Below are 22,995 nucleotides of genomic sequence, written 5' to 3'. Positions count from 1 at the left end.
GTCACTGTGTGTGTGCACGCGAGTTTGTAAATATGACTGTATGTGTGTGTATGTGTGTGTGTGAGAGAGAGTATGTTTGTAAATATGTGATTGTACATACTTTACGTCGCTGTAGGTGTGTGTAACACTTTTCTTAGCCATATGGGACATTTAATCAATATAAAGATAAACTAGAACCTGGGTTCCCAGCAGCTGAATTGTGAGCTGGCTGAAATATATAAACGCTTACCAATGAAGTGTAAATATGGCAATATCCAGTTACCGGTACTATTATTTTCAAGCCTCCACTAGAGAAACTTTACGATCAGTTTAAATCACCTATGACATTTCTCTAGAAACACATGAATGATGACAAAAGGAAATCATTGAAATACAATGAATATAAATATCAGTCCTCTTAAAGGTAGGCCTACTTCACTACCAAATTTGTAAATGCACCTTTCACTCAAAAATCACTTATGGTACTACCAATCACATCACATTAATATCAGAATATTAAACGTTCTTGTTTTGTTCAAACCATGCACAGAAGAGAACATTACACTATCCTTTGAGTCCTTGCAGAGTGCTCACAGTTCAGTCCCACACCTGTTACCCAAAAGAAAATACCAGAGCACAGGCTTATGTTGGAGCTCGTTCCGTAGGTGCACTTGAAACATGCCATAAATCATAGTAACAAAAATACAATATAAATGTTTACAAAATATTTTTTACATGCTTCACTAACTGTTTCACTCACAGTGTGACAATATACATTCAAATTAAAATACTTAAAATTAAAAAATGTTATACATATTTTATGAATGCTCCATAGCCAGGTCAGCTTCACTGAAATATTACTGTCAGCCTGAGGGTGGCACTGTTGTTTGGTGGAAACGCTAAAACAGCCAATAACTAAAGCATCACATCAGTGTCGTGCAGTCTGGGTAGGCAAGGTAGGCACTGCCAAACGTAAAAATGTTTATTAAATCATTTTATTTAATAAACTTGTATTTATATTTTTACTGTTTAGTCTTGTGATTTATATATACAATATGTGTGTTATTCCAATTGTTTAGATGTTACGATGACAAATGTAGCAGTTGCATAATCTTTATACAACAAAAATTGTAGAATAAACAGCCATTCACTGCGGACGACAAGCGAAAAACTGATACTGTATTCTTCAAAATGTACGTAGAAAAGCACAACTCTGCTGTGCCTTTGCACGTAAATATGTTATGCCAGTAATCACCTACGTTACGTATCAAACATGGACCAATTAAAATCGAGATATTACTGGACATTTGCGCAGCTGACGTCATTACACCAGCTACATTGTAAACGTAATCCCCGCGAAATTCAAGTCAAAATGACAGCAGCGGTGTGTGCCGATATCACAGAGTTGAGGAATTACTCCAAGATCGATTTTATTCAAAAAAAGAGTTAACAGCAAGAGGGAGGTCTACGCCAGACTTAAATGGACTACTGCAGCAAAAGGGACAATTTTTTTTCGATCGTTTCAAACTGACTGGTATGGAATAAAAGATTGGCTATGTGGCTGTGCTAATAGTCAGCGGCTGTAGGCTACTGCTTGTACCGTTTACTGCGTTTACTGTTTTTTACATATAAGCCAGTAACAGTAGTGTGACCAGACGTCCTCTTTTACCCGGACATGTCCTCTTTTTGAGACCTAAAAAATGCGTCCGGCAGGGATTCCAAAATTGTCCGGGATTTTGCCTCGTCGGATATGTGTTTCTCTGGGTCTTTCACAAACTACAAGTTTTGGATTTGAGATTCGAGTTTTTCACAAACTCAAATCTGGTCACCCTACCTAACAGTAAATTAGGTAATCTGGCTTTCATAACTCAGTGCCTAGCCTCTTACTGACATCACCGCACGTCAGTGGATCACATGAGGACGCTATCATCTTACATTTACATTTATTCATTTAGCAGACGCTTAAGCGACTTCCAAGAGAGAGCTTTACAAAGTGCATAGGTCACTGATAATAACAACAAGATAGCCCCAAAAACATTGCGGGTAGCCAACACATGAAGCACATATTGTGAACAACCAAAATAAGTGCCAAAGGGAAGAACCATAGGAGCATGGACTGTGGATGTGAGCCTGTCGAGGCAACGCCTCATGGTATGTCGAGGCAAACGCCTCAGTTGGTACGTCGAGCAAAGCCTCAGTTGGTATGTCGATACAGTGCCTCAGTTGGTATGTCGAGGCAACGCCTCCGTTTATGTTTATGTTTATTAAGGATCCCCATAAGTCTACACCGTAGTGGAGACTATTATTCCTGGGATTCAGGCAGAAAACATTACAATATAAATCATAACATGCAGTACAACATGATCAATGTTGGTGAACAAAAACACAAACTTAGAAAACAACATTTACAGTAAAAATAAAATAACAAACAAAAACAGACTTAAAACATCATTGTTGTCTGTCCTAAAATAATAACCTAATCTACTCTAATTTCATTTCTGATTATTGCTGCCTTAAGTTTCCTTTTGAAATCACATGTATTTCTTGTTAGAGTCAAATATGAGGGGAGCACATTCCAGTATGCAATAGCTCTGTACATTACCGTTTTCTTAAGTGCATTGGTTCTGGGTAGAGGAAGAGTAAAGTGACCACTTAGTGCCTGTCTAGTATTAAAACTGTGTCTCATTTACATGTGATAGCTGTAGAGACAAACTGACGGGTTTCTGTGAGAAATAGACATTATTTAAGAACAGAATAAGGCTGCATGCCAGTCTTTCATCCACCCTCACCCATGACAGCCTGGCATGCATATCCTCCACACTACTCCTGACAGAGCAGTCAAGTGTTAGTCTTGCCGCTCTGTTCGGAGCAAGCTGAAGTTTATTAAGTTCCTGCTTTGATGCACTAGACCAGATAACAGGACAGTAGTCCAGATTTGACAGAACTAGAGATTGTATGAGTAGTCTAATTGTTGTGTTGGTTAGCAGATGAGCACTCCTTCTAATTTTTAATCTGAGTGGACCATGACAGTGTTTCGTCAATAATGACACCCAACAGTTTGACTTCTTTGACCTGCTCCATAGTAGCACCCTTTAAAGAGAGGCTTAATTTCTGATCTGTCCGGAGAGAATATTTAGAACCTATAACCATGCATTTAGTTTTTAAAACATTCAACTTCATCTTATTTTCCAAGATCCATTCATTAACCAGCTTTAACTCTAGTTGAAGCACCTCATTACAGTTTTTCACAATTGTTAACACACAAAAAGCAACACTTTGGCACAATTTTCACAACCTTCACTTCATGTACCAATTGCTCGACCCAATTTGGCACTACTTCACACTCCCTTATCTGCATTAGACTCTGACTTTCCTTGTTTACACACTGATGTCAATTACACATCACCTTGTTGTCAAAACACTACACACAATGTTCAGTTGTTAAACACACTTCTCAAGTAAAGCTCTCAAAGCATCAACCTACAACACACAAATATTCAAATCTTAGGTCTGGTGAGCAATTTGCGATCAGGACTGCAGAATTAAAAGGAAGAGGACAAGGAAGAGGACAAGGAAGAGGAGGGAGAGGATGACAAGGAGGAGGATAAGGAGGAGGAAGAGGAGGATGACAAGAAGGAGGAGGAGGAAGAGGAGAAGAAGAAGGAGGAGGAGGAGAAAGAAGAAAGAGAACGGTGATCTCCAATGAGATTCGGGCCACCATGGTTGACCATGTGCTCAACCATGGTTTGAGCATGAGGGAGGCTGGCCATCATTAGAACCTTTAGAATAGAGAACAGGTATGAATTATATTTGCCTTGTGTACTGAAATACTGCATATCAATAGAATACAGTGTGCTCACTGTATTTGTATTTTGCAGAACTGAAAGAGAACCACACCGTGGAGGAAGAACATGCACTTTCACAGCCGAACAGGAGACTGACATTGTGAAAATGGTTCGTGGATCCTGGCTGACCATGTCACATTCAGAAACATGGGGGAAAGGAATGCCATGCGGATGAAACAAGTGTACAGGGTCCTATTCGACTGAAACACAGACCACATCAAGGAGTTACGGCAAGAGTTTGTGCTTGTAAGTCCCATACATTCAGCACTGACACGCATGTATTGTACCAGTAATCCAATATTGTTCCTTTTCTACAGTGTCTCACTGTAGTCCACTGCATTGACCCATCTGTGTCCATACTATAACTTGCATTATTATCATGCTGTCTGTTCCAGCGGATCCAGGAGCATGACACAGCTAATGAGCTATATGAATACATATTCATTGATGAGGTTGGATTCAACCTGGTGAAGAGGAGGCACCGGGGCAGAAATGTCATTGGCCAGCGCGCCATTGTTGAGGTCCCCGGCCAGCGTGATGGGAACATCACTTTGTGTGCTGCAATGGGTTGAGCAGGCCCGTTGACAGTACTGTACTGTTCAGAAATAAAACTTTTTTTGCCGCATATGTGTGCTGTTTTATGTTAGAAAAAATTAGGCCTACACTGAGACATTTTACAAAAGTTGAAATGGCTGATTCCCCAGAGTCATTCGTATGGTGTGTTCCATTTCTAGAATTGTGTTTTCAATTTTGCACTACTGTGTGCTGTGAATGCTTGGTAGTGCATTTTGTGAACAGGTAAGAGATTTGATGGCAAAGAGTCATCTTGCAAAGGAGTGTCAGGTTTAGCATTTTGTGTGTGAGCTTTTCAGTTTTGTGTGTGCAGTTTTGAGAAAGCCGTTATTGTTTTGAGAAACGTGTGTTAACAATTGTGAAAAACTGTAATGTGTTACTGTAATTTATTATGTTCCTTTGATATCACGTTGGAATACTTGAAAGCGGACTAGTTTAATTTGTAAACAACTTGATTTTTTTTTCACACATGATGGACATTATGTCACAATGAGCCTTGCAATTATGATGTCATCTACAACTTGAGCTTTAATTCGAAGTTTCAGAGTTTTCAGTTAGATCATGAAATAGCAGAGTTAGTTTCTCATTACAGATAGCAATAGTTATTTGATTATTTACATTTGAGATCAAAACAATTTATTGGCTTAATGGGTCAGGCCCAAAGTGACCCAGGGGTCTCTAGTGGAGAGTCACTTGCAAGATTTCTTCACCTATTCTCCCTTCTGACTTGTTGTGTGTCTATGAAAAGAAAGTCTGCCTCCTCAGCGAAGACAAACGATGATACAGATTATGGTAAGTGTTTAAGGAGCCCTTGGACAACTAGTTGCCGGATAACAAACACAATTCACGATACATCGCTAATTCCATTCTTTTTTGTGTTTAAACTATCAGAAAGTTCCCTCTCAGCTGATGGCGGTAGACACCGTCTGATGAAGGTAGAGAAAGTCACGAAGAAGAAGTCAAACAAACGTAAACTAAAGCCTCTGAAACAGATCTTTGGGCAGTGGAGAAAGAGCCCTCAGTCCCCCACAGGAAAGGACAAAGACTGTACAGTTGAGCAACAAAACCTACTACATCACATCTTATCTCTGGTTACAGTTTATACCTGTTTGATTTAAATAATGCTCCTAAAGGCCTAAACATTTTGACCTTTTCAGTCGAGGCAAAGATCTTCAGACCAGGGCCAAACTCCAGACCACTCACCAAGATCAAGGTTTAATTCTTCAGAGAATGGCCAATGCAGAAGAACCAGCACTGTAAGACAACACAACCTACTAGATTGTATCTCACCATTAATGGATGCTTGTTCATAGCAATTCCTTTATCCCCCATCACAATGGAATCGGGAGGACAGTATGGATCGGTCTCCATGTGTGCATCAGGTTGTCACACAGTAATGTGGACTTTAATCCACTAGGGGGCGGTCTGGTCACTGACTGACCCAAGGGTGGAACTACAGTACATCACTGGCGGGGGGACAACATGATTACTGTTTGCTTGTTTCATGCTGGACTGTCATTAAAAACCTCCTCCACCTACTGTCCTCTTCCTCCTCAGGTCATTGAGGAGGAGCTGCTGCTCCCTCTGTTCAGCCCTCTGTCTGGACCACTGGTCCTTTACAGGCCAGTGTGGCTTCCTGTAAGTCTCCTCTGTTTGGGGTTAGCGGTTTGAGAGGGTGCATAGACGTATCACTAAGAACATGGGCAAATAGCAATAGCTAGTTATGTCATCGTAACACACTGATAATATACTCGACACAAATAACGATTTTCCATACAAGTCCTAAGATTCTCTAACTTTTCTCTCTGCCATGAAGGCTCCTTCACCCATGCCGGTTCTCAAACTGACTCATGCTGGGAAGCTGGTACTGAGCATCTTAATATCTCTGGACAATCTGGTAACTATTTCACTCCACATTCCATATTCTTAGTCCATTATTTACTGTCTGGAGATTAAAAATAAATAATAAACTGGTTTAAATCATGAAGTCACCCTCAACCAAGAGGATGTACTTGATTGTCTTAATATCTTCCCTGCCACAGACTTTCTTCATGGCCCCTGTTTGGCCCAAACAGTTTCCCAAAGTGTACCTCACCGTAGCTGGGAAAATGACTTTGGAGGCTTTGACCCTTTCCAGAGGACAGGTAATCTTAGTAACATCGAAATAAACTGAATGAGAAGCCCAAACTATTAGCATCTACACTTATTTGTATGCCACGGCAGTACAATGAAAACCAAAACAGACAGGATTGAAAGGATTGTTTCAAAGGACAGTGTGTTAAATTGCAAGTTAGGGTGACTGTTTGGCTCTTGTTGTGCAGCCTGTCTTGCCTGAGCCGGAGAAGGACGCCTCTTCCCTGAGTGAGGAGAAATCTAAGAGGTTCCACAAGGAGGAACTCTTTGAGGAGGACCTACCCCTCATGGATACTTGGAACGGCTCAGTTTTCACAAACACCAGGCGCAATACCGGACGACTGCAGGTAATTCAGACAACTCTGTCATGTGGACTTCTCTGATTCTGTATTGACCACTACACACACACACACACACACACACAACGGTAACGTGGTAGTGTGGAAACGCACTTAATGAGTCAGCCCTGTCTGCGAGTTACAAGCTCTAATCTCAACCTTGGAACAAAGGATGTCTTTTCGGTCTGTTGGTATGTTTGGCTTAGCAATTAGGAGACTGAAGTTCAATCCCCAACATGTTGCATTTATATTAAGGGAACCCTCTCTTTACAGACCCTGGAGGAGGTTGAGCAGAAGATCAGTGTAGTCATGGACCAACGGACCCAGCTGTGGTGGAAGAGACAGCTCCACATTGACTTTCTGACCCCTGAGGTGAGAGAATACTGAGGACTGAACAGGCCACCAACCAGAGCATCTGGCTGATCCTACGGTTCCTGGAGGAAACTGAATGTATTCCTGTGTGTCTTTTTCAGGGATTGGTGGCTGTGTCTACCATCAAACAGGAGGTCACAGGGGTGCAGGTCAGTCGAACACCTAATGTTCACAAGCGGACATCAACGCTGCTTCAGTGTTGACAGCTTGACACAGATTTGATATCAGTTAGTAATAAACTGATGAGTTCTGCTTTGTCCTCCCTAGTTACTCGATAGAGAGATGAGTCACGTGACGTCCTACTGCATCAACATAAGAAAGGAGTTCTTGTACTTTGAGGATGGCCAGGTGCACGACACTATCCTTGTCGAAACGTCTTGTTCGGTTGAGAGTCGTCACTGTTTAACGGTGTACTAAACGTCTAAAGATGTTCTGTGTTTCCTAACCACAGGAGGTGGACGTGAAGACCACTTTCGAGGGCTTCGCCGAGGCAGCAGGTGAGACACGGACGGCGAGCTGGTCTCGCTCCAACACAGAGTCCACCTTCAGTGACCCTCCTCCACCTCGCTCTCCTCACGGCTCTCCTCCTCCCCCGGCTCCTTCTCCCCACTTTGACGACACTCCTCAGGTAAAATGTCTTTCCATTTACATGGGCTTGTACCTCTGCCAGTGACTCCACTGGCCACTGAGTGAAAGGTGCCTTGAGATTGAGACAAATGTTGCTTTTGTGTTGCAGGATATTGAGGAGGACATTGTGGAGGAACCAATTGTGGAGGTGCCCCTGATGCAGTAAGTTCTATAGGAATACTGGATGAAAATAGTCCTGCTACTCTCCTGTGTACAGAATGAAACCTAAAGTGCTTCTTCAGTACATCTCACGATATCAATGAGTATTTCATTTTCTTGATACAGAAGCTATTTTGCCTACAAAGGGACCACAGATTTTGAGGGTAAACTGGCTGCCCTCCGCAATACCTTTAAGGTAACGAGAAACAGTATTTGTCATGAGTCTCTACATTTTACTTCATGTAGATACAGTGTCCCGATGGTTCTCCAATATTTTCCAGGATCTGACCAACACCAACAAGTCCCTTAACTACATCAGCCATGCTGGGCGGATGGTTCTTGGTCTACTTGTTCAGCTCAATAACCAGGTAACTACAGAATTCACAATACCGCGAGAGAAAGAGAGAGGGCAATGAGTCTTAGTGTTTTGTACTCAATAAGAAGTTTGAGGTGTGAGTTTTATTACGTTTCTGTTTTGAGGATGTGAGGGACTTTCAGCAAGCCTATGACCGCCTGGTCTCCTTCATCAATGAGCCAGGAAACAGACAGGCTATGATGGAGGAAATTAGCCAATCAGGAGTAGGTGTAGCCAGACAGCAGATCAGATTCCAGTCATTCCATAGCAATGAATGAGGTTGTGATGAAGGTTTTTGGTCTTTTTGTCATTTTGTGTCACACTGTTCTTTAAAATATGCACTTGTTTGATTTCAGATCACCCAAATCAATTTCCTTGATTTGTTCTTTGAAATGATCCTGCTCGGCCTTTTGGAGGGCAAGACAGTCCATGCTGCCCCAGTAAGAGACACAAACATAATAGTGTAATCTTATTGGCTGGTCCAACCCACCATTCTGTAGTCCTATTGTTATGTTGACTGTGTCTCATCTCTCATGTCTCTCTACTGCTACTCCAGAGGCCCAATGGATTCCTCCATCTGCTCTTTGGGGTCATTCTGTCCATCAGACCACCAGGACAGAGCTGGAGCCAGAGATCTGAGAACTTTTTATTAAGAATCAAGGTGCAGTCTCTTTCTCTCTGTCTCACACTCTTTCTTTCTCTCCCCTTCACACACTCTACCTGGACAGTGTTCACTGTGTCTTTGTAGATTTACAGTACTAAATGTTTTGGATGTCTCAATGTGTTCTCAGAGCCAGATGCAGTCATGGATGGACGCCATCTTTGATTTTGAGCACCATCTATATGGCTGTCCTGAGATTATGTCTGGAGAAGTCCTTGGGAACCTAGAAATGCAGGTGGAGTTCCTTTTGTCCTCCTTGGACTAGCAAGGTCTCACATTCTACAGCTCCAGAGCAGAATAGACGAGTCTACAGCCAATACCATCGTGGTCTGCATGAAGAAAACATACGCAGAACACTTGATCTGTGCCTTTTTGTGGATGGTATCTATCAAAGTAAAGAACTCAGATCAGACCGATAGAATCTTTCCAAATAGATGGTGTCTTTTAGGTACCTCAGCGATGTCTATGATTGTTTAATACCTGCAACAACAGTGTGTATGGAGGACTCAATTGTTCAATGAAAGATGGCAGATTAAACTATATGTGCAAAAGTGTGGACACCAAAACATTGAGTGCTTTGCTTCATTCTTGGAAAGAGGAAAATGGCCAGATAAGAAAAAAATCAGTTCCCATTCTCATTGTTTTTCATATCACATTGACAGAGAGTATGTTCTGGAAATCCTCAGTCAAAGTGTCCCCTGAACTTTAAAAAAACAAGGATATAGAAACTTGTTGAATACAGTCTTTGATGAAACCCCCAGAACTGTGCAGGTATCATCATCAGATTATTCAGAGATGACAAGCCGTCCTTTTTCAAGGGTTGATGTACATTTTCCAGAAGGGTACAAATATTTTCGGTTTATTATGAAACTATTGCGTGACAAATTACACTATGGTGGGATGCCCCAGTCTGGGTAATTAATGAGTGAAAAACTCACTGCCCCCAACATCCAACATCCCTCTTGTGTTTACTCACTTCTCCATCTTTAGTGGAAGTCACTAAATAAACAGCTTCTAAATGTATATTACACATCTTCCCAGAGCCTGCTGGGATATTATTGCAGAGGCAAATAAAACATGAACTAAACACAGACAAGTCAGCTGTTCTTAAAAAAAGGACAATTTATTTATCTTCCAAAAGATTGAGGCAAACATTCCTATTATGTTGCACGTACAAAATCATCTCGCCTGTGCATAGTATCTTTGATGAATATTGGTCTTCAATACAAAAGCAATCGATTTCGCCCCAAGAATGTAGTTCTGTAGATACCACTCGGCAAGTAATTGCAACGCTGAAACTGCAAATAAATAAAGCGCTCTGGTTCCCCTTAAATAAAAAGAAGCATCAATGCAGTTAATAGCATCTTGTTAATCCGTGTAGTGTTTCGCTGAAATCGCTTTCACATTTTAGCACATGGAGCACAGTGACCTAGTCTACATACCGTCGCGTAACCTCGATGACGCCTAAAAGGTCACACATGGTCACGCCATAACCGTGACGTTTTGCTTTCACTACCAGTAATATGCCACTGCAGAATTCCACCACCACTGCCTATTTCGGATCTAGAACACATTCATTTGTCTTAACCAAACAATCACACAACCCATTTTTTGGGGGAAAGGCACCCATTGGCAACTAGTTTGACAGACGAGAAGCCAGAGAAGGAAGACTGGTAAGAGTGATGTTCAGGCGTCTTGGCGCTGGTCTGGCCAGCCAGCGGCTGCTGTGACATGCTAGGGACGAAGGGGACACCGAGGTACGGTAGTCATGGCAACCCGAGTAGCATCCATCCCAACAAGAGATAACAGGGACAGCCAGCGTTGTCCAGGACATCCATCAGGGACAGCTAACAGAGTGTCCAGGGAGAGCTAGCAGCATCCAGGGACAGGGAGAAGGGATTTGTCACAGAGGGGCCGAAGCGAGCGGTGGTCCAGGGAGATCTGGTGCTCCGAGGGGCCAGGGAAGCTACGGAGAAGCAGGGGTGGAGGGTCAGTAGGTACGCACACTCTCAGAACAGACAGGCCAAAAGGTCAAAGGTCGGCTGGCCCCGTCTGGACAGGCATCAGGGGCTGGTCCAGTTTTCCAGTGTCCAACACTCAGTGGTTTGGTTTGGCACGTTCCCATCAAGGCTTGATCTTCCACAGCTGGGGGAACGGACGAGAAAGAGAGGAAGCGACATCAGCTCAAAGATTCCCTCTCGAAGAACGCTGTATGGTGAATGTTGACGCGCTCTACAGGGAGGTGCTAGGGCCTGTTTCCTGGGGAGCATCGCAACCTAGTTCTAGACTAACTCCTGCATTGGAGGTTGTACATTCGACATGCTCACTAATTGTAGACCAGTGGGGGGGGAGGGAAGGGGGAGGAGCTCACCCTGATATTGAAGCCCAGCAGGTCGCTGACCACGGCGGACAGGGCTGACAGGATGACCACCCGGGTGATGTTGTACACCAGGGGGTTCACCGTCAGACCCAGCAGCCGGAAGGGGATGTCCAACTCCTGGGGGGAGGAGGGGAGTAAGGGGAGCGGGGATTGGGGTAGGGGAGGGGTTAGGAGGGTGGGTTGAGGGAGATGGGAATGGAGGGGGAGAGGGCAGACATGATAAAGCACGGAACGTATTGGAATCACAGACATAAAATACATTTAAGAAAATACAAGCTCTTTGGATCTTAAGTTGAATTCTGATTTGTTTTTGACAAAGTGAAAAAAGTATGTTAATTTTGTTTTTATAGATTTGCAAACATTTAAAAAAAGCTTGTTTCACGTTATTATTATGGGTATTGTGTGTAGAATTTTGAGGAAAAAAATACATGTAATCCATTTTGGAATACACCTGTAACGTGGAAAAAGTGAAGCGCCTTGAAAACTTTCCGGATGCACTTTAACTATTACACCTACCATGCATCAGTTAATTGAAAATGACACAGTTACAGTAGTTACAGTACTAACTTTGTAACAAATGAGTCAGTCCCTGGTGAAAGATGAAGACCAGTGATACAGGGGATGGGGATACAGTAGCTCAGTGGTAGTGACTGCTACTAAACCATAGGTTGCAGGTTCAAATCCCCCTCTGTACATTGCATGGATAAACCCGTCTGCAAACGGAATACATCTTAATTTTTTAACAAGACGATTGCTGAGGGTTACTTACTTTCATGAGTTTAGTTGCGAGCTTCAGAACATTGTTCACTATGTTCAGTTCTTCTTTCTTGTTGGGTTTCTTTTCCATCTTGAGATACAGGTTTATCTGGGGGAAGGAGCAGGAAACTAGCTGTGAGTAAGGGAGCGTGTGTGACAGAGTACATGTGTTTACATTTACATTTAGTCATTTAGCAGACGCTCTTATCCAGAGCGACTTACAGTAAGTACAGGGACATTCCCCCGAGGCAAGTAAGGTGAAGTGCCTTGCCCAAGGACACAACATCATTTAGCACGGCCGGGGAATCGAACCAGCAACCTTCTGATTACTAGCCCGATTCCCTAACCGCTCAGCCACCTGACTCCCAGTTTTTGTTTACTGAGTGTGCATGTGTGAGTGTGTGTGTCTGCATACAGAAGAATGCATCTGTGTGTGTGCGTGAGTGACTCAGCGAACGAGTGTTGTCACTGTGTGTGTGCACGCGAGTTTGTAAATATGACCGTATGTGTGTGTGTGTGTGTGTGTGTGTGTGAGAGAGAGAATATTTGTAAATATGTGAGTGTACATACTTTATATGTGTGTGTGTGTGTGAGAGAGAGAGAATGTTTGTAAATATGTGATTGTACATACTTTATATGTGTGTGTGTGTGTGTGTGTGTGTGTGTGTGTGTGTGTGAGAGAGAGAATGTTTGTAAATATGTGAGTGTACATACTTTATATATGTGTGTGTGAGAGAGAGAGCCTCACCTGCTCGGTAAGCAGCACCGAGGCGTTGCTGTATTTGCAGTTGGTCTCGGTGCCCAGCGTGGCCAGACGCAGCAGGAACAGGAACAGGGAGGAGCACCACAACATCAGCTCCCAGTTGGTCAGAGAGTCCAGGAATGTGTGGTGACTGTGCAGGAGCTGAGGGAGGGCAGACAGACAGGCAGACAAGGATGCAGACAGACAGACAGGAAGGCAGACAGAAAGACAAACAGACAGGCAGATAGACAGACAACCATTTATGAAAAGGAACATGAATAAATAACAGAGCCTATTGAGGGAGATTTACAGAAAATCTACTCAATCCCTGAATGTTATTAAACCTACTGCACATACAGCCCACAGGGCCAGAGCACGACCCCCGCCACAACGAGGGTCAATCAGTGGCGGTCCTAGCACATTTGGCTCCCCGGGCAAGGGGAAAGGTTTACCCCCACCACCACCACAACACGGACATATGACGTGTCGCGGTTGGCGCCCTCTGCTGGTAGTGTGTTTGAATCTCAAGGATAGCTGGAGGGTTCATTTAATTTGATGCACTTGGGAAATTGCCGCCCCCCTTTTAATGCCGCCCCGGGCGGCTGCCCGGTTCGCCCGTGCCAAAAAAAGCCACTGGGGTCAATATATGATATGTTCAACCTGGCGCCAACCAAAACTGAAACCCATCCTCAAGACTGGATGAAGCATAACAAGGTAATGCTCAGCAGCTAAATATATTACTTGTCCTAATCAACCCTTTTAATAACTCTTCAGCACAGTAAACCAACCTGAGCACAGATGATGAAGGCAATGGAGAGAGCCAGGAGGAAGATGGACGACACAATGACATCGACCGAACGCTGGGGCCCTCGCCTCTGTAGAGGACAGGAAGTGAGGACGGGAAGTGAGGACGGTTTGAGGATTTTTAGCAGTATCTTTAAGCAGCGGTCTACAACCCTACTCCTTGGAGGTCCACTCTCCTGTATGTTCTAGATGTTTCCCTGCCCCAACACAGCCGATTCAAGTGAATGGTTTGTCGTCAGGCTTCTGCAGAGCTTCGACGACCCATTCGTTTAAGTCAGGTGTGTTGGAGCACGGAAACATCTAGAACATAGAAACATCTAGAACAAGCAGGAGAGTGGGCCCTAAGGACCAGGGCTTGAAGACCACTGCTGTAGTAGAGTGCAGAAGGCTGCATGCAGACCTTGAGGAACGAGCGGAGAGACAGCCACATCTTGATGTTCTGCACCTTCTTCAGACGGAAGTGAGGGATTTCCGACTTCTTGGCTTTCCGCGCGGACGTGAGGTGGCTGAACAGCTTGGCGAACAGGAGCCGCTGTCAGAAGGGAACCGGGTGAGGTTTACGAGTCGAAACAGCCATTCATTCAACGCTCTCTCGGAGCAGCTCTCCATGAACATCACAGGGGTGACCATCACTGCAGGTCAGAGGAGACGGCTCTACTTTGCTCCACTTGTGCAGTGTGTCACTTTTAATGACTTGCCTTCAAGGGGAAAGAAGGAACTTCTCGTTTTTCTTATCTATATATCTTTCTATCCATCCGTCCGTCCATCCATCCATCCTTCCATGCATCCGAAAAAGATCTGTCAGTCTATCTATCCATCCTTCCATGCATCCGAAAAAGATCTGTCAGTCTATCTATCCATCCTTCTATCTATCTATCTATCTATCTATCCATCCATCCGTCCGTCCGTCCATCCATCCATCCATCCTTCCATGCATCCGAAAAAGATCTATAAGTCTATCTATCCATCCTTCTATCTATCTATCTATCTATCTATCTATCTGACTATCTGACTATGTGTCTAATTACCTATCAGAAAACAGATTGCTTTATCGATCAAAAGAAAGATCCATCCACCTGTTTGTAGGTCCTCTCCGCCACGCACATCATGAAGAAGAAGAGTCCGGTGAGGCAGAACCTCTCCACGGTGGAGATGAGGAAGAAGGCGTAGGCCTGGGCGTCGGGCGGGCCCAGGGCCATCTGGGCCAGCTGGCCCAGGCTCAGGGAGCCCAGCTGGGACAGCTCCAGCTGCTGGGACAGGCGGAAGCCGTACGGCAGCAGGGCCAGCGTGGCCGTCACCAGGCCGCCCAGCATCAGGTAGCCCATGCCCTGCTCCACCAGCTTCACCTGGAAGGGGGGGGGGGAGAGGAGAGGAGGAGTAGAAGGAGGGGAGGAAAGGAGGCGGGAGGAGGACAAGGAAAGGAATAGAAGAAGAGGGAGGGAGGGGGTGAAAGGAGGAGGAGGGGGAAGAGGTGGAGTAGAAACGAGGAAAAGAGGGAGGGGGGGAGGATTAGAAGAACGCGTGGGGGGAGAAAGGTGGGTGAGGAGAGGTGAGGAGAAGGGTAGGGAGGCCAAGAGAAGAGGAGGAGGAGGCGGCGGAGAAAGAAGAGCTTGTCACTTTGCTCATTCTTTGTCTAAGGATCAACAAGCACCAGCATGTGTGTTCCTGGGTGAGTGGACACAGTATGAGTCTGCTCGTGTTCCTAAATAGGTGTGTGCTCCAGACAGCGTGTATGTGTGTTCTTCGTGTGAGGGTGACGCTATCCGCGTTTTCCTGTGTGTGGCTGCCTGCTTCTGTGTGTGACTGTGTTTGTGTGTGCTCCTGTGTGCGCGTGTATACCGGTGTGTGTGGGTGCGTGTTCATGTGTGTGGGTGCGTGTTCATGTGTGTGTGTGTGTGTGTGTGGGTGCGTGTTCCTGCATGTGTGTCATGAAGGGTTAGCGTACCCGTGTCAGAATGATGCCACTGATCTCCAGAACGGACATGTCCGCCTTCTTGCAGTCCCCCTGCTCCCAGATGATGGCACTCACACGGTCCCTAGACGGGTGGCACGCCTGGAGCCACGACAAATGACCCTGCACACACACACACACACACACACACACACACACAATGGCATCCACACACACTTACTTTAGTCTCTCTTCACATCCACTGCAACTACAGTGTGTCCTGGGTCCAAGTCCATGGCTACTACTACATTTTCTAACGTAAAATATTTAGTAAGCAAGATGTTAAAAGATTTTGAATGGCCCAAATACATGGCATGTCTAATGCAGTACAGCGAATATATTAAGGTGTCCGGCTACATCTGGTAGCATTTTTCAGTATACCAGCCAGCATGCTTTTCTCATTATTCTGACCCACAACCCTTTGCAGTAGTGGTGTGAAATTCAACGGTTCAATAGCGGACTGATCCAAACTCGTCCTCGCCAGTCCAAGGCGTGGTTATATGAGTAAGTAGTATCTTAATTGGATGCAACAGTACGAACTATGTACGGGGAAACTGTGGAAACGGCTAAAAACTCAAAGTAAAAAGAATGTGATTGGGGACATAGTCCAGTGTCTGCACTGAAACTCTGCAGTGACCCTGTGACCCGACCCCGACCTACTGACCTGCTGCAGTTTCTCGTCGTCGCTGCTGACCGTAGCGGTGGGGGGGGCGTTGACCCCGGCGCGGTACCGCCAGGCCTCCCCCTCGGTGTCGCTGCTGCCCGTGGAGGCGGAGTCGGGGCCCTGCAGAAGCTCCTCCCACATGGTGTCGTCGGTGTCGGAGGCGGGCCGTTCGGCGTGGTCAAGTCGGAGGCGCTCGGCGCCGCGAGCTTTCTTGCCGTCCATGGAGGAGGCGGGGCTAGCCGGCCGGGCACACTCCGCCTAGGGGGGGGGGGAGGGCACTGGTCACCACAGGGCTGGTTCTCAAACTGGGAGGGGGGGGCGCATGGGACAGAAGACTATTGCTACAGAAAGAGGATTTAATTATAGTGTGTGTGTGTGTGGGGGGGTGAGGGTAGGGGTGAGTGAGTAACCCTGCGTGTCCACTACAGCGGAGCGGGCGGCACGTCGGCGTCCAATTCATTTTCAATGAAACCGGGCGTCGACGCTCCCACAATGCCCTACGCGAGCGTAGTTTCATTGAAAATGAATTGGAAGCCGATGCGCCGCCCGCTCCGCTGTAGTGGACACGCAGCCTGAGCTTTTTCTATTTTCAAAGAGGGTGAGAGGGAGGGCAGAGTGAAACTGGTTCAGAACTGGTCCAGCTGTAACGTGCTCTCTGATTGGCTGGTTGGAGTAGCTGTGGACAGAGGGTTACCTGGGGGCCTGGGGTCTGGGACAGGAGCTGGAGGTGTCTCTTCCTGAGGTAGGCAGTGACAGTTTTCCTTCCTGCGTGTCTCTCCTGAGGGGCTGGCGGGGGCACGCTAGCTCCGTCCTCCTCTTCCTCACTGGACAGTTCGTCAGACGCCCCGAACCCTGATCTCTGATTGGTCTGCAGCATTAGAACCAGGAAGATATGAGAACCGACAGGGGCTTATGTTTGAATGGCTGAAGGTTTTCAGCAGGTGTGCGCCTGGGAGAGCCTAGAGCCTCTTCTCTCTTCTCTCCCATCCCCTTCCCATCCCCTCCCCCTCCCCCAGTCTTATCCTCCCCTCTCTTCCTCCTCCGCCAGTCTTACCCTGCTCTCCTCAGATCTGTAGAGTCTCTGGTTGTCGTGCAGCTCGGTGTCTTCGTTGCTCCCTGGCTCCTCTGTCCGCTTCACCCCCCGCCCCTTCCTGGGTCTGAACCAAGGACAGAAACACGCACGAGTAAAACAGTGTTTTATATATTGTGTGTGTTACAGAGTTCCGTGTGTGTGTGTGCGTGTCAGTGTGCCCCCACTTTCTCCTGCATGTGTGTGTGTGCATGTGCGACAGTGTGACCGCACCTCCTCCTAATGTGTGTGTGTGTATGTGTGTGTTTGTGCCCCACCTCCTCCTACGCGTGGGGCTGGCAGAGCTGCTGGTCACAGGGCTGATGAAGGGGCTGCGGCTGGTCTCCGTGGAGACGATCTGACAGTGCACGGTGCCCAGCAGCAGCATCAGACACATGGGCCCAAACAGCTCACTGGGGCTGGCCGCAGGAACCTCCACATACATGAGGAGCGCTGCCACTGTGGACGACACCGATCACCATTACAGGACACAGACATATAAGCGCTGCGGGTTAGGATTAGGGCTTGGACAGGTGTAGCACAGTGGTAGAGCATTTGACTGCACAACAAGATGTCCCCGGGTTCAAATCCAACCCCCATACGTCACTTGGATAAAAAAAATATCTGCTTTATTGTTGAAGTTAGAGCTTCATTTAGCCTTTGGTTCAAGAGACAACCCAGGACTCCTCATGAGCCAAGTATTGCGAGAAAGAAGCAGGGGAATGTGGAAGAGAAGAGATCAAACTAAGTGAGCACAGCAACCTGAATGAACGGTCTCTCTCTAAGGCCCAGCTTTTCTAGGCTGTTATACGTTTGCTGTCAGTCGTTGTAAAAAGAAGTCTCTCCATAATAGGATTCCACAGGGCCTCATTTGCATACAAAGATTTTAAACCCCATACAAAGATTTTAAAACCTCACTTGCCGTTTTAAACCTAATTCATGCATAGTTCATCCCTCATCGGCACACCTGGGGGCTACTGAGTAGACATACTGTCGTAGCTGCTGTATAATCTGGCTTGATATGCATGCATGATCAAATCAAAATGTAATATATGTATGTGGTTTGTGAAAAGCCTCAAAAGAAAATACATTTCAGTGACCACCATACATGGGCATACCACCACAATCCTATATGTGTCAAGAGAAACTGAATTTGGATAATTGGAATTTGAATTGTTCAACTTGAATAACTGCATTAAATGACTGAATGTGAATCCCATTAATTGAATTTGTATCGTTTAACTTGAATTATTGTGTCTAAAAATGAATCCGAATAGCATCATTTGAAATGGAATTTTCCAGTTTGGAAGTGAATTCCAATACACTTGAAACTCAAAATAAAATTGTGAAATTGAATTAATTTTCTCTTGAACAGTCTTGAAAGTCGCTCTGGATAAGAGCGTCTGCTAAACGACTAAATGTAATGTAAATGAATTCTCACAGAAAAGTCAACGCACCTACATACTTCCACATTCCGTTCTCACAATTCAAATTCAGTTCCCGTAACACAAATTCAGTTCCTGCAACTGAGGGGTGAGGGGTGGGGGACAACATGGGATCGGACTAGTAATAGTCATATTAATAGTAAGTGGTATGGCAGTAGGCTAAGCAGTAGAGGAGTGTCCGGCACCTTGCAGGAGGTAGAGCAGCAGGATGCAGAGGGAGATCCTCTGGGAGGTGACCTGGATCCACCAGTGGAAGAAGAAGGGGAACAGAAGCACCCTGACCAGACCTTTACGGGTCAGTGCTGTCCATGGACTCTCTGGCTTAGTCTTGCTGAATGTTGAGCCTGGGACCAGCGAGAGCAACGGTGTTTGTATGTAGCGCACATACTTGAACACAAAGGTTACCGTATAATCCCCCTGATACGATTCTAAAGGCCTTAGCTGTAGGAGCTATGTACGTTTACTGTAAGTAGACAAATACTGGAGAGATCTTGAAAGATAACTTACCTCTTACTAGGTCAACATCAATTAGGTCCGGCTTGATGTGTCCAGTCTTCTTTGGCTTGCTGCCAATTCCCTGAAAGAAAAGTGAAGATTTTCTCAGGATCGGTGACAATTCTTTATGTAGCCTAGAAGTTGTATACTGAAGTGATGTGCAATAGGATGTCTTACATTTAACTCCGTTTGTTCAAGGGATTTCTCCCAAATCTGCTGGTCATATGCTCCAATCTGTTGACACATGGCCATACCTCAGTTAACTGAAGTTTCCACTCACAGTGGTATTCTAGATCAACACGACCATCCCAACTCGTACAACGAGTCCAACAGGTCCTACCTTTTCTTGATACCAGGCTATTCTCGCCATTGCGACTTTTTGCTGAAATTGACTCTATGTCGGATCATTTCACAGAGGACACCGGGATAGATAGAATCTGGCAAAAACACAGACTTCTTTGTCACTAAACAACCACACAATGATCCTGTGACAGAGAAAACAGAGCTGACCAAACAGTAATGACATCTGCTAGGCTAGTTAGCCATCTACTTACTAGCTAAGTACTGTAGTTAGCATGAAAGCTATGGCCATTATCTGCAGTTACGTTGATAAACTAATTTAGCCCAAATGACAGCTAAATCGCTAACACAGTCGTTCAAATGTTAATTTCGGTCTCACACGTTACATATATTACAACTCCAAAGTTTACAGTACTTCCTAGTGTTGCTAGCTTACGTCATTGCTAAGAGGGTTGTCTAACTGCATTCACGTGAAAACCTGAGATCAGTTCACATTCCAGTGACAGTGAATTATTAATAAATATTTAGCTCTAGCTGGCAAAGTAAAATCAATCAAGGTTCAGCGGTACAGTAGCCTAAGTAAGTGTAGCACTACTACGATGGCTAGCCAGTTATCATGCGTAAATTAATGCTACATAGACTATTGCTTTCAGGCTCTCGGAGTCGGGAAATAACAGGTTTCGTCAATTAAAATATTGAGAATGAATTTAAAGTTTACCCATTGGCCGTAGGAGATGTACATCTTAATTGTCTCATTTACGAAATTAAAGTGGTGCGCCTTTGCTACACTCGCACTTCCCTCTTCCGGGTTCTGCAGCTTCTGTTTTAGTAACAAATCTCGTAACTCAGATGTTCAATTCAGAAATGGGTTGGTCGATGGGTCCGTGTACCTGGTGGTGGCCATTCGTTTTTCTATTTAGCAACCCGTGTTGACAAACGCAAAATAGAGCCGTAATATCGTTTCGTCACATTAGGAAGTCAAACCCACATTTAAGTATAACGGCTTGTTTTTGGTAGTTACGTTTATTTTGGAATGATGAAATAACCATATAACATCAATGGTATAACGAGCGATTTACTCGTTTGATCGTCCGTACATTGCATGCTGGCACAGGTTAAAAAGAGAGAGAGAGGTGGGGAGAGATGTGCAATGACTGGAGGTGTGATTACTTCTGAACACCAGAGGGCAGCAATGACTAGCTTTTTTTATATATATATACCTATAGCCAATAGGACTACTTACATTTTACATTTACATTTAGTCATTTAGCAGACGCTCTTCTTGACGACACAGCAGGTTCTTTCCTAGAAGACACACACACGCTAGTGTGTATTAATGAAAATAGTCTGTACTGTATTGTTTAGTCAAAAAAGTGGTTTGACAAGCTTGAAACCTAGTTGCATATTGGGTCAGCAGACCCAGGGTTTAAACCTCCTCTGGGCTTTTCTAAAGCAGAGGGATTAAAAGTAGGCTATTAGTTGTGTGTCTGTACACTGCAAGGTAGCCCACATTTGACATCAACTTGCTCACTATGATTGCTTCAATGCCTTTCATGAAAGCATACAACAGAGCTGAAAGCGATAATTTAGGTGGGGCGAGAGAGGGTGGAGGAAGTTTCTAATGTATATTAAAGAAACTTGGGTTCATCAAATATTATTTATTAACTAAGTAGCAACTAGCAAACTCGGTCGACATGTAGGCCTACATCCAGCGTGGTGTGTGTGTCTCCTATTAAAGAACCTGCTGTGTAGTCCAGATAATAAAGTATAGGTAAAAAAGCTAGTCGTTGCTGCCCTCAGGCGTTCGGAAATAACACCTCCAATCATTACACGTCTCTCCCCCTCTATCTCTTTTTTTCACCTGTTCAGGCAGCATAATGGACGATCAAACAAACGAGTAGCCTATATGGCTCGTTATACCATTTGTGTTATATGGTTATTCCATTATTCCGAAATAAAACAAAACAATGGAAACCAAGCATTTTGGTCACGAAATGGACAAAACGATATTTTTCAGATTTTGCACCAGCATAAATTATATGGAATAATCAAACCAACGATTACTGTCTCGTTATACCATTTGTGTGATATGGTTATCACAGTAGCCTATAAAAAAACACAACGAAACAACAAAAAACAAGCCGTAATACTTACATGTGGGCTTCAATTCCTAAATTGACGAAACGATATGACTGTATTTTACGTTTGTCAACTCGGGTTGCAAAATTGAAAAACAAATGGCCACCAAGAACACGGACCAACTACCTGTATATAACATAAAAACTTACTTTTTATTGTCATTTATTTTCACACACCAATGTATTTTTACTAAGGCCTAATTTCCATTCAGAATGTCACAAAACGACTTCTACTCATTCAACTCATATAACAAGAAGCATGAGCGGCGCTAGGGAGGGGCTAGCAGGTGCTTCAGCATCCCCGAGAAAGACCAAAGCACCCAGATAGACCGACCGACCACACCCCCTAAAATATTGCTCATTTAGTAATAGTATTCAGGCCCGGAGTGGCCATCGGGAGAATTGGGAAAATTCCCGGTGGGCCGCTCTGCCCGCTCATAAATTGGGCCAGCAGATCGCCTGCTTTCTCTTTGTTTTTTTCACACACCGAATACAACGATGTGTTAAGTTTGTTAAGTTACTGTGTGACTGATAGGCTACACTAGGTTCTAATCTAAATAAGCGCATGATCAGACCGTGCATTAAAAAGTTGTCGCGCATGCTCTCTTTCTCAAACACAAGTGCGTGTACAGGTTGTTTTCATGGAGACAACCCTAAACCATCATTTATTGTTGTGGAGGGAGTTAGCATGATTAAGCTGATACGAAAATAATAAAATGGATGGGGGGAAAAGATGCCAGGAGGAACTGAAAAAGCCAGGTAAAAAAAGAAAGATGTGTCACTTCATAAATCTAGGTTCCTGCAAGGGTGGGAAAAATATGTTTTCTCAAAAGCACTGAATCTTTCAGGTAAAAATGTGGGTTGTAATTTCCGGAAAATATAACAATGAGTCCAACGTAATGTTTATATAACATAAAGCTCTAAAAACGATTTTGAACTGAAATTTATGCAAAAAATCTCGCTATGCGCGCTCGCATTAATGTGAAGTTCTGATTGCAGCTCACATAAAAACCTTGACTAGGTCCTAGGTTCGGGTTAGCCCCCAATGTTCAATGTATGGCTCGTATGTCAGTCATCCTGGTGGGGATGGGCTGGTTTTGGCCATTACACTCCCGGGGATGATAATGGGTCCTCTGGCCCTGATAGATTTATATAATATATCGCAGCTCCCCTTGTCAATGATCTAGCACACCCTCAGTACCTGCATTA

At 44.7% G+C, this 22,995-nt stretch overlaps 1 protein-coding gene across 2 annotated transcripts in view; it reads right to left on the bottom strand.

Moving 5' to 3' along the window:
- phtf1 (putative homeodomain transcription factor 1) overlaps window positions 1-20,498 on the bottom strand; it is a 47,859-nt gene extending 27,361 nt beyond the window's left edge. The window contains exons 1-17 of one of the 2 annotated variants that reach the window (XM_067241293.1): window positions 20,367-20,498; window positions 19,689-19,785; window positions 19,526-19,582; window positions 19,361-19,430; window positions 19,039-19,197; window positions 17,687-17,867; window positions 17,394-17,496; window positions 17,034-17,207; window positions 16,340-16,597; window positions 15,670-15,798; window positions 14,801-15,070; window positions 14,125-14,256; window positions 13,709-13,795; window positions 12,927-13,082; window positions 12,192-12,287; window positions 11,414-11,539; window positions 10,574-11,187 (exon numbers count right to left, since the gene is read on the bottom strand). In XM_067241293.1, coding sequence (XP_067097394.1) covers window positions 11,167-11,187; window positions 11,414-11,539; window positions 12,192-12,287; window positions 12,927-13,082; window positions 13,709-13,795; window positions 14,125-14,256; window positions 14,801-15,070; window positions 15,670-15,798; window positions 16,340-16,597; window positions 17,034-17,207; window positions 17,394-17,496; window positions 17,687-17,867; window positions 19,039-19,197; window positions 19,361-19,430; window positions 19,526-19,582; window positions 19,689-19,718 — 2,049 coding nt within the window. In that variant the 5' untranslated portion in view covers window positions 19,719-19,785; window positions 20,367-20,498 and the 3' untranslated portion in view covers window positions 10,574-11,166. Of the gene's footprint in view, window positions 1-10,573; window positions 11,188-11,413; window positions 11,540-12,191; window positions 12,288-12,926; window positions 13,083-13,708; window positions 13,796-14,124; window positions 14,257-14,800; window positions 15,071-15,669; window positions 15,799-16,339; window positions 16,598-17,033; window positions 17,208-17,393; window positions 17,497-17,686; window positions 17,868-19,038; window positions 19,198-19,360; window positions 19,431-19,525; window positions 19,583-19,688; window positions 19,786-20,366 lie in introns of those variants that run through there. The other variant, XM_067241302.1, reaches the window with a different exon arrangement.
- Window positions 20,499-22,995: the final 2,497 nt, after the last annotated feature.

This window comes from Osmerus mordax, chromosome 1, assembly GCF_038355195.1.
Source record: "Osmerus mordax isolate fOsmMor3 chromosome 1, fOsmMor3.pri, whole genome shotgun sequence".
Lineage (NCBI taxonomy): Eukaryota > Metazoa > Chordata > Actinopteri > Osmeriformes > Osmeridae > Osmerus > Osmerus mordax.
The sequence above is the reverse complement of the archived record's forward strand: the minus strand, read 5'-3'. Positions and strand labels throughout refer to the sequence as shown.